Here is an 11,765-nt window from a genome sequence, read left to right as displayed (position 1 = left end):
ATGTTTCTTGAACTACATTGTTTTCAGGTAAAGACAATATTTGATTGTTTCTTATTTTTTCACAAAATGTTTTAACATGAGAATTTCTTATATTTCTGTATAGTGTCTTCTCTGCATTATCAGTGATGAAATGTAAAGCAGAGCCACTGTTTAAAATAAAAATATTTACTAATTTCTTTTTTAAAAAGTACAATAGTTACCTACATTTAATATTTTTAAGTATATTCCCAATACAACAATGCCCAGAATAATCTGTATACCTGTCCTCACTCTACCACTGCCTTTTCCCGGAAATTGAATGCAAATCTTAAATAGTTTTAATATATATTTTGCCATAGGATCTGATGGTATTAAAGTCCAAATACTTAACTGTTACAGCAAGCACTATTGCACTGCCTCATGCTTACATTTTAAATCTCTCTTTGACCCATGACCATATTCCAAATAAATGAAACATGCCTTGATTTTTCCCATCCAGAAGACAGACGATAACGTCTGTTTCAGACTATAAGCGTGTTACTCTTCAGCCAGTCATTTCTAAAGATATGGAACAAGTACTTCAGTCTTTAAGTTTAATATTACCCTTTCATATTTTGATCAATTTACAGTCTTTCTTTGTAATTAGTTTGGTTTCTTCCCAAGCCCAGTACAGGGGATGCTTTATTGCCAAATCTGTATCTCTGGTATGATGTTCTGGATAAGGGTTATATCAAAGACAACAGTTTTTGATCTGTCTAGAGTGTCTCACACAGCTCCTTTGTTTAAACAAATATATATATGGTAAATATACCTTAATAAGGCAACTCTCTAGTTATCTGCATTCAAGGTCACAATGTATTGTTAAAGGTGTTTCAAACAACAAGGGCCCATTGTCATCTAGAATTCCTCTATAGAATGTTCTTGGCTGGAATCTATTTTTATATATATTAATAATATAATCTCTTAGCAGCTCTCAATAAATAGTAGGCTAATTTGCATTAGTGAAGACACAACACTTCATAAGTCAATGTTTAATTCAACTGATCTTTCTAATTTCCAATCTGATGTAGAAGTAACATTAGAATATAGCTGGTTCCAATAGCATTTATAGACACAGTAACACAAATACCATTCTGAATTTAAGAGTTAACATTTGAAAGTCAGTAACTGAAGAAAAGACTTAAATACATAGCATTTAAAAAGGAATGCTGATTACTATGGGCCAGATGCTGCCATCCAAGTGGCATTCCAATGGGACTAAGGCCTGGTCTACACTGGGGGTGGGGATCTATCTAAGATACGCAACTTCAGCTACGAGAGTAGCATAGCTGAAGTCGACGTATCTTAGATCGACTTAGATTGACTTACTTCATGTCCTCGCGGCGTGGGATCGACGGCCGCTGCTCCCCCGTCGACTCCGCTTCCGCCTCTCGCCTTGGTGGAGTTCTGAAGTCGACGGCGAGCGCGTTCGGGGATCGATGTATCGCATCTAGATGAGACGCAATACATCGATCCCCAATAGATTGATCACTACCCGCCAATCCGGCAGGTAGTGTAGACATACCCTAACTGTGGAATAAGGTGCTACTCAATACAAGTAAAGGTAGCAGAATCTGGCTCCTTTGGTTGAAAGAAAATTTAATTTGTCATAAAGATACAAACATTAGGATAAAGAGTGGAATGACAGTTTCTTAAAGATGCATGTCAAGGTCACGGGGCACCTCTGGTTTCTCTGAATGCACCCCATTAGGTTTCAGGCCTCGGGCCTTTGGCTTTCCTGGGATGGAATTCTACAATTCTCCCCCTCCTAGACCAGGCCATAGGCTAGAGTATTTTGTTGTTGGCTGACTCATAGACTCAGATTTTAAGGTCAGAAGGGACCATCATGATAATCTAGTCTGACCTCCTACACATTGCAAGCCACAGAACCTCCCCCTCCCTCCCAGCCATTCCTGTAATAGACCCCTAACCTCTGGCTGAGTTACTGAAGTTGACAAATCATGATTTAAAGGCTTCAATGACCCATGCTGCAAACGAGATCCACTCCAATTTAGGCCCAGCCTTTATTTTGTATGTTTTAAGACAATGATATTACCACCTGCGAATTACATGTGCATGCAAAAACAGATAAGGCAAGAAACTTTTCAAATTACTCTTTTCAAATCTTTGTTCTTTCCTGTGTCTTCTTCACCACTTTCCTATTACCAATCGCCTATTTTTACCCCTTCTTCTGCAACTTCAGGCAGAGTCAGTTTAATAAGTTATCTAATCTCTACACATGTCCATTCTAAACCCCAGTTAAAACATTCTTATGCATAAATCTCAGTAACTAATGCAAACTAATCCATTTTTTCTTATCCTGCTAAAAGCCTACTTTAATCTGTCTACTTCTGCCATCTATTCTTTGTTGTTAATCCCACTGGCTCCCTCCAGTTGTTTCTATCTTACTGGTCTGTGTAGGGTTTTTGTTTTGTTTTGTTTTTTGGTGCCTTGGGTATGTGCTTGTTAGCATGTTCAGGGCACACCTGAAGTTAACAATTCCCTCATGATACTCTGTTTCACCCTATTTCCACGGATCAAGATTTTACAACTAAGACACACACACACACACACACCCCTTTCATGGTTTACACAACACAACCCTGAAGCTTTTTCAGCTAACTTCTGAAATGCTGCATCAGCAGGAACACATACAAAAAGCAAAACATGCTTTATATTTTCCTACAATACTATATATAATAATATTCATTTCTCTAACATTATTTAGTATATATTTGACTAACACAATTCATTACCCAGTTTTCCAGCACTTGATGTGCATTACTCCAGGGGAAGAGCCAAGGTTATGATTGAAATTGATCCTGGCATACAACACTCAAAGATGTTGGAGTATCATTGGGGAAGGACTAAGAAAAGCTTCAGTAAGAGAAGAGTTTTGAAGGAAAGTAATTTAAATAATTCTATTTAAGTGTTTTAAACTGTTTCATTTATATCTCATCTGTATCACAATTCACTCATTTTTGGACATAATTTGAGGAGGAGGGATTTGGCTTGTGGCAGAATACTAGCATTGTGGCTGGGACTGGCCTACCAGTAGCTCTTTGCACTATGACAGCATGAATGGGGAGAAATCTCAGTGATGAGAATGTCATGAAGATTAACTTTTCTTTAGCTCCTTCTGGCAGGTTGGGGTGATCAGGTGGGCCTTTTATGTAATCTCTGCTATCTGTTCTCACGTGATACAACTCTTACTGTAGAGAAAAATTGCCCAAAAAGAATAGTTTGAGACATGCCAACATCCTCCCACTCAAAACGGACTGGAGAAAGCTTGTAAGAAAAGTGAAGAATGACCACAGGAATGTTAGGAATCAGGGAGAGCTTTTATTAAAGCGCCTGGCCCTCAAGAGCTGCTACTAAGTGTCCACAACCAATAAACTTGTGGGTGGAACTTTGGACAACACCCGCAGTGAATAGCATTCTATGATGTGGAAGAAAATGCATCCCAGCTCATATTTCTTTGGAAGATATTCCTTTAAAAATTACAGAATTATTTATTTGAATTTGTCATCTGCTTTAACAATGTATATTCACCATCTGTTACAAGATAGCTTTTCATTCTCTCCTCACTGGCCTGAGTTTCTCTGTCATATGGGTGGAAAATGCCCTAAAAATGTATTTTTTTTCTAAATTTGCAGTATAATATAATTATAATACAGACTTTTGTAATGGGGTTACTGACTGCCACTATTATAGATCACTCATTACAGAAGAGCAGCAAATCTGACACTTCTGTCATAGATTATCTGTCCAACAATTTGCAGGATATAAATTCATTTTTGGGTATGCTAGCCATAGGGGGTATGAGGCCTTGAGTTTGTAGAAATTAAGGTCACTGGTTCTATTTACCAGATTTCTAGCCAAAAAAATTGTTGAAGGCAAGAGAGCACTCTGTAGGTAACTACATTGATAGCCAAATCTGTCCAAAAGCTGTTGTCTTCTAATAATAATAATAATAATAACTAATAATAATGAATCACCTACTTTATGAGACTAAAGAAAACAATGAAACTCGAGAATTGTCCATCTCTTGTTTTCTGTTCTATTCAGTGTAATTTTCTTGGCTGCTGCAGATCTGCAGGGTCTAGGCCACCAAAAGACCTTGCATTTTTGAAGCACTCCTCAGGATGGTAGGGCTTCTGAGAAATTCCCTGAAATCCTGAAGATAAGGCTAAGGTGACTGTATTTTCAAAATAAAAAACAGATGTTTTTGTGGCTATATCTTTTAATTTGGTGAAACACTCATGCAAAAGGCAAAAGTACATTCTTAAAAATGTGTGTTGGTGCCCCCTACAGCCAGCTTCTGACTCAAGTTGCTCATATTTCTTGGAGCAGAGGAGTTCTTGCAGTAATTTAGTATTGAGAATAAATTTATCATGAAATATTTAATAAGTGTTAACATTCACTTTGAGCAAAATATCAGCCTTGACAGTGTTTACACTCATTCCACTTTTCTCTCCAAACACTATGCATCACACAGAATGCTTTCCATTAGACTGTTGCTGGTAAACAGAACAAATTCTACCTCTGATAGAAACACATTTTTAAAATGAGCATGTTCATTGATGAAATGAAAAAAACAGGACATTTCAAGTGCCCCAAAAGAAGGTCTTGGGACCCTACAACATCATACAAAAAATCAGGTCTGCTTTGGTAAAACTGGAATATAAGGTTTCTTCAGATATTCTTGAGCACATGGCTTAAGTCTTTGCAAGATCAAGGCCCAAGTTATTATTGTTGTCAATATTTACAGAGAATATTTTCCATATGAAAAACTTTCTCTGCAGACAGGTTTCAATATAGTAACCACTTCTGTTTGAAATATAGATGCTCTGGCAGAGATTACAAACACAGCCAGCTCCAGTGGATTTTATAATCACGGCAAATACAAACAGCAGGGTTTATAAACTCTGCTGGTGAATTTTTCAAATTTGGTAGTGGGTAGTTTGTAAGGTCCTAAAAAGAATAACTGTGGAACCATATCAGGCCATCACTTAATAAGCAGAACTTTCCAGTGATTTCTGCATTACAGCAGATGCCATAATATGGTCCTTGGCTTTTCCTATGTCCCTATCCCTCCTTAGGTAAAAAAAAATAAAAATAAAGGAAAATTAAAAATGAACGTAGGTTAACATAATGTTAAGGGTATCAATGTATATAGCCAAACATCAGGGAATTATTTTCTGTAACATGAACTTAGCCATTTGGAACGTCCCGGCCGTTGCTTGTCCGGCGCTGCTGCTGTTTGCTTGTTGGGTGTGTTGTTGTATAACGTTGTATAACGGCGAACAACGTGCGCTGCGCTGCGCTTTCATGCCCGCCTTAACAGATGCTATTAACAGGAGCGTGGATCAGGCCCTGAGTTGAGTCAGGGCAGCACAGTGCGGCCCCGCTCCAGGATGGCGCCGCTGCAATACCCGGCTCGAGCCCCGGGCACGGCAGAGTGAGCGGTGTGGAGAACCTCGCCGCTCCCACGTGCAGGCGCTGGCGGGTGCGAATTTAACGCTACAGGGAGTTTCCCGCTGTTACGCCCCTGGGGCTGGAGGGGAGTAGGCGCGGGGGGAGGGGTCCGCCCCTCAGCTCACGGCGGCGCCTCACGCCGGGGGAAGGGCTCAGGGGAGGGGACTCAGCCCCTCAGCACAGAGGGAGGGAGCGAGCGCGAGGCGCCGCAGTGTGTCCGGCTCCGCCCCCCCCCCCCGGGCTCGTACCATTTGGCGGCGCTGGTGGGGGGGTGCGCGGCGAACCCCAGCCAGGGGTTCCCTGGCTGCCGCGCGAGCGGCTGGGCTCCCCGTGACCCCCGCGCGCAGCTCGCCGGCCCCCGCCTCCCCCCGGGCTCTCGGGCCCCCGCCGGGCCTGGGGCAGCGCTGGCGGGAGGACGCTGCGCACGCGGCTCCCCCGGCCCGCGCGCCCGCCCCAGCCCCGCCGTTATTCGGATGCGGAGGCCGAGACGGGCAGCGCCGAGAGCGCGGGGGTCCCGGACCATGCTGGGGAGCGGGCGGCGGCGCCCGGCGGACTCGCAGCCCGACCAGTGGGTGCTGGTTGCACCAGGTAACCCCCCTCCCGGGCCCCGCGCCTCGTCTCCCCACCAGCGCCCCCGGGGGAGATTGCACCTCCCTCAGCGCCCCCGGGGAGACTGGAGCCCTGTGCCCCATCTCGGCCAGGAGGGGCACGACCTCAGTGCAGTGAGATTTGACCCCCCTGGTTCACCCAGGCTCCCCTTGTTGTGCCCCGTCCAGCCCCAGGGAGCAGTACCTAGCGGCTAAATTCTCTGCAGCTGTGTTACAGTCAAGGGGGCAGCTGCAGGAGGTGTATTTAAGGCAGGATTTGATGGTCTATATCTGCTGCCCCTTCCCTCTCACGAGTGAACCAGATGCATCTCAAAGGCTACTGATGTTGCAGAAGGAGAGAGAGCTCTTCCCTTATCAAATACTTAGATTTCCTTGGCTGATTTGCATCCTAGTCAAGACCTCTTTGTATATCCAGCCAACCCCTATCGTGCTAAGTAGCTGGATCATCTATCAGAGCTTCCTGTGTGTAACCTTAAGCAAAGTCTTACAGAGTTCACCGTTCTGCTTTTCAGTCTGGACTCAATATTTTCCTACATCACTAGGATGTCACAGGGTTTAACTCATTAGAATTGCTGTGAGATCCTTGAAGAGAAGGTGCTGTACAAGTGCAAAATATTATTTCTAAAGTACTCCCACAGGTGCTTGATCTCACCTGTTTTTGACGATCTCTAGTGGAGGAGGCTCACCTACTTCACAGTTTATTCTGTCTTCTGTTTTCTAAAGGGAATGGCATAGAGACATAAACATCAGATTTGAAACACTTAGACCCCTCTGAACCAGGAAGTTCTAAACCTGATGGGATCTACTCAACCCTTCATCCTTATAGGATAAATAAACAGAATTCCCTGTGTCTGATGGAAGAATGTTTCAGATGAGGGCCTTAAAAACTGAAATCCTCTCTGGCCTGTATTTCCCTCCACTCCACAACTGTCATTCAGTGTGTTTTGTAAATGTAAAATTGCATTACTGCTAATTTTTTGCAGTATCTGGATTAAAAATATCATTTGATTCTTACCTTCAGTAATCTCCAAACAAAAAATTGGTTATTTTTTAAATGAAGTTGGCTGAGTGAGAGAGAATGTGCACAAACTGTAGAAAACTGAGAAAGATGTATTTCTCAACCCTATTTTCTTCTGGATTTGCTGATTCCTGCCTGGCTCCAGTCTTAGCTTTTCTCTTACACACTCTTGGATTTGACATACAGAGTGTACAATCTGCTGCTGCTGATAGTAATAATAACTAGGGCTGTGAATCGCAGTTAACTCATGGTTAAGTAAAAAATATTAATTGCAGTTAAAAAATTTATCACAATTCATTGCACTTATAACAGTAGAATACCAATTGAAATTTACTAAATATTTTTTGATGTTTTTCTACATTTTCAATATTTATTTCAGTTACAACACAGAATACACAGTGCTCACTTTATATTATTATTTTTTATTACAAATATACGCCCTGTAAAAATGATAAAAGAAATAGTATATTTCAGTTCATGTCATACAAATACTACAGTGCAATTTCTTTATCCTGGAAGTGTAACTTACAAATGCAGATTTTTTTTTTTGGTTACATAACTGCACTCAAAAACAAAACTGTAAAGCTTTAGAGTCTACAAGTCTACTCAGTCCTACTTCTTATTCTGCCAGTTGCCAAGACAAACACGGTTGTTTACATTGACGGGAGATGCTGCTGCCTGCTTCTTATTTACAATGTCACCTGAAAGTGAGAACAGGCATTTGCATGGCACTTTTGTAGCCAGTGGTGCAAGGTATTTACATGCCAGATATGCTAAACATTCGTATGCCCCTTCCATGCTGTGGCCACCATTCCAGAGGACATGCCGATGATGCTCATTGAAAAAATAATGCATCAATTAAATTTGTGACTACTCCTTGGGGGGAGAATTGTATATCGCCTGCTTTGTTTTACTTGCATTCTGCATATGTTTCATGTTGACCTAGCACGTTTGTTTTAAGACCATTTTAACAGCACATTTGACAAAAGGCAAAGAAGGTACCGATGTGAGATTTCTAAAAATTGCTACAGCACTCAACCCAAGGTTTAAGAATCTGAAGTGCCATCCAAAATCTGAGAAGGAAGAGGTATAGAGCATGCTTTTATAAGTCTTAAAAGAGCAACACTCTGATGCAGAAACTACAGAACCCAAATCACCAAAAAAGAAAATCAACCTTCTGCTGATGGCATCTGACTCATATGAAGGAAATGAACATGTGTTGGTGCGCACTGCTTTTGGATCGTTATCAAGCAGAACCCATCATCAGCATGGAACCATGTCCTCTGGAATGGTGGTTGAAGCATGAAGGGGCATATGAATTTTTAGCGCATCTGGCACGTAAATATCTTCCAACGCTGGCTACAACAGTGCTATGTGAATGCTTGTTCTCACTTTCAGGTGACATTGTAAACAAGAAGCAAGCAGCATTATCGTCTACAAATGTAAACAAACTTGTTTGTCTGAGTGATTGGCTGACCAAGAAGTAGGACTGAGTGGACTTGTAGACTCTAAAGTTTACATTGATTTATTTTTGAATGCAGTTCTTTTTTTTACATAATTCTACATTGTAAGTTCAACTTTCATGGTAAAGAGACTGCACTACAATACTTGTATGAGGTGAATTGAAAAATACTATTTCTTTTTTTTACAGTACAAATATTTGTAATATAAATATAATGTGGGCACTGTATGCTTTGTATTCTGTGTTGTAATTGAAATTAATATACACCTCTACCCCGATATAACGTGACCCGATAGGACATGAATTCGGATATAATGCGGAAAAGCAGTGCTCCGGGCGGGGCTGCGCACTCCAGCGGATCAAAGCAAGTTCAATATAACACGGTTTCACCTATAACACGGCAAGATTTTTTGGCTCCCGAGGACAGCGTTATATTGGGGTAGAGGTGTATTTGAAAATGTAGTAAACATCCAAAAATATTTAAAATAAAGTATATTCTATTGTTGTTTAACAATGCAATTAATCACGATTAATTTTTTTAATCGCTTGACAGCCCTAATAATAACGACTTGCTCTTATATCATGCATTTCATCTGCAGATCTCAAAGCATTTTACAAGGGATGTCAGTATCATTCTCCTCATTTTACAGATGGGAAAACTGAGGTACAGTGTGAGGTGAAGTGAGGTCACCTACCAGACTAGTGGCAGAACCAGGAATAGAACCCAGATTTTCTGAATTCCAGTATAGGATGGGGATTCACTTCTTACTTTAAAAAGCAACAAAGAGTCCTGTGGCACCTTATAGACTAACAGACGTGAATTCACCCATGAAAGCTTATACTCGAATACGTCTGTTAGTCTATAAGGTGCCACAGGACTCTTTGTTGCTTTTTACAGATCCAGACTAACACGGCTCCCCTTCTGATACTTCTTTCTTTGACATCTATGCAAACTTCAGTTTAGAGTTAAGTACTGTATTCAAACAGTTGGCTTTGCCCACAAATGCCTCTCTCCTATTAATTTTAACACACTTAACTTTATGTATGTGAGCAGTCAGTTCTGTGCAAAATGTTAATTTCTCACATCAGCATTTTCAGGCTTGGAGCCGGAGCTTGTAACTTCTATGAACTCAAACAGGTTTCCTTACAGAGGCTATGTGTACACTGGGGGGCTTTACTGGTATAGTATAGGTATAATATACCAGCAGAGTGCTCCTGGTGTGGGAACAGCTGCACTGGCAAAGCTGCCAACATTGCCAGCACAGCTCCAGCAAAGTTTATAAAGTTAATCAAATGTATAGGAAAGTTTATTAAATTCAGTAGAACCTGCAAGCACATATTGAGTTTCAAAAGTCCACAGCAAATAGCTCCAAGGTTTTGCTGCTGACATAATCAGAAATAGTCCTAGGTCTAGTTGGTCTAATAGTTGAGGTCTAAATTGAAGAGCATTGAATATAATAAATTTAATGTTTTTGATAAAGTGTTTTTGATAAATTACAGACAGTTGAATATCACTGTTTGAAGTGTATTTGTCACACATTCAGAAGTGTTTTGTCAGAATTTCTGTAAAATTCTATTATGACGATACTTGCAAAATTTGACTTTGCTTTCCAAATTTCCAACATCATAGTCTGGTTTTTGAGGAAGTTAAGTGGGCAAAATGGGGCTTATAACAAAAGCTAGTTACAATGTTAGGGCCTGATCATGATAACTCTTGCTCATGTGTGTAGTCCTTACTCATGATAATAGTTCCATGGTCTTCAATGGGACTACTTATGTGGGTATGGGTTACTCAGATGAATAATTATTTACAGGATCTGGTCCTTAATTGTGGAATCTCTATCTTGCCTCCCTAATTCTTGCAACTCCTTTGTGGGGTAGGTAAGTAACAAATTTCTGATCTTATGCAGGGAAACTTATGGAGAGAAAAGATTTGTTTTACTGTTACAACAAGAAGCACAAAAGAGCTATTTGTTACTTTTTCTTCTTGGAAAGTAGGTATATCCAAAGGATCCAATCCTACAACACTAAGGCACACCTGTGGCTGCTCACATGAGTAATCTTAGCATTAGAATAGCTCACATGGGTGTTGATATCATGTACCACCCTATATATTCAGTAGCATTATTTTCACCTAGACATGAATAGTTCGTCTTGCTTTGATTGTGCCTTTTTTTAACGTTAATGGAGACGATGGGCTAATTCTGCAAAGAAGCAGATGTCTTGGAATCAATCCAAACAGAGAAGGGAAACTGAAATTAGGGGACTTGTCAGCAAGTATTCAGAAATGAAACTGAAACTCTACCTAAATCATGTGTATCTTGATATCTGCCAAGCCCCAAGCAGCATGGCAGCAGCTTGCTATACTGAAAACTGTGTGAAATAGAGTGCTACAAAGTTAGGGCATGACCCTGCAAACACTTAACCACACATACTTTTCTCATGTGACTAGTCCCATTGTACCCAGAATTTAGTATTGTATTAATGTCACAGAGACCATTGAACAGCCCTCGCATGATTTCTAGTTGCTAATGGCAGATTGGGGGCTGGTCTACACGGGGGGGATCGATCTAAGATACGCAACTTTAGCTGAAGTCGAAGTATCTTGGGGCTTGGCTACACTGGAGAGTTGCAGCGCTGGTGGAGGCTTTACAGTGCTGCAACTTAGTAACTGTCCACACCTGCAAGGCACATCCAGCGCTGCAACTCCCTGGCTGCAGCGCTGGCTGTACACCTCGTCTGCTTGAGGTATAACGAGTGCAGCGCTGGTGCTACAGCTCTGCTCGTCAGGTGTGGCCACACACCAGCGCTGTTATTGGCCTCCAGGATATTAGGAGATATCCCAGAATGCTTTTAACTAAATTACTCTCTTTGTTTTGTTGTGAACTCGGGGCTCCGGGAGCTGCTTATCTAAAAAACAAACACAGCTCCTGTTTGCTGTGATCAATTTGTAACTGACTGTGAACAATCAAATGAGATAACCCACTACCTTGCTGTGAATGAGGCAGGCAGGGGGATGAGTGTTTGCTTGAGGAGAGAAACAGCGGGGGGAAGGGGGAGAAAGGGAGTCCGTTGGACCAGCTGCTTATCTGGTCTGCAGGCTGTTTGCAGTTAAGAGTAAATGAGGGGTTGGGGAAATTTTCAGATTTTGCAAGGCAGGGAGCTGATACACAGTGTCGGC

The 11,765-nt window shown here is 41.4% G+C and overlaps 1 protein-coding gene across 2 annotated transcripts in view; it reads left to right on the top strand.

Moving 5' to 3' along the window:
- Window positions 1–5,797: 5,797 nt before the first annotated feature.
- Window positions 5,798–11,765, top strand: part of RNASEH2B (ribonuclease H2 subunit B) — a 59,073-nt gene continuing 53,105 nt past the window's right edge. Inside the window, exon 1 of one of the 2 annotated variants that reach the window (XM_039520782.1) lies at window positions 5,798–6,084. In XM_039520782.1, the coding sequence (XP_039376716.1) occupies window positions 5,970–6,084 (115 nt within the window). In that variant the 5' untranslated portion in view covers window positions 5,798–5,969. The remainder of the gene's footprint in view (window positions 6,085–11,765) is intronic. The other variant, XM_039520781.1, reaches the window with a different exon arrangement.

Source organism: Mauremys reevesii, linkage group 1 (genome assembly GCF_016161935.1).
Source record: "Mauremys reevesii isolate NIE-2019 linkage group 1, ASM1616193v1, whole genome shotgun sequence".
In the NCBI taxonomy this organism is placed as follows: Eukaryota; Metazoa; Chordata; order Testudines; family Geoemydidae; genus Mauremys; species Mauremys reevesii.
This window is presented reverse-complemented; position numbering and strand designations above follow the sequence as displayed.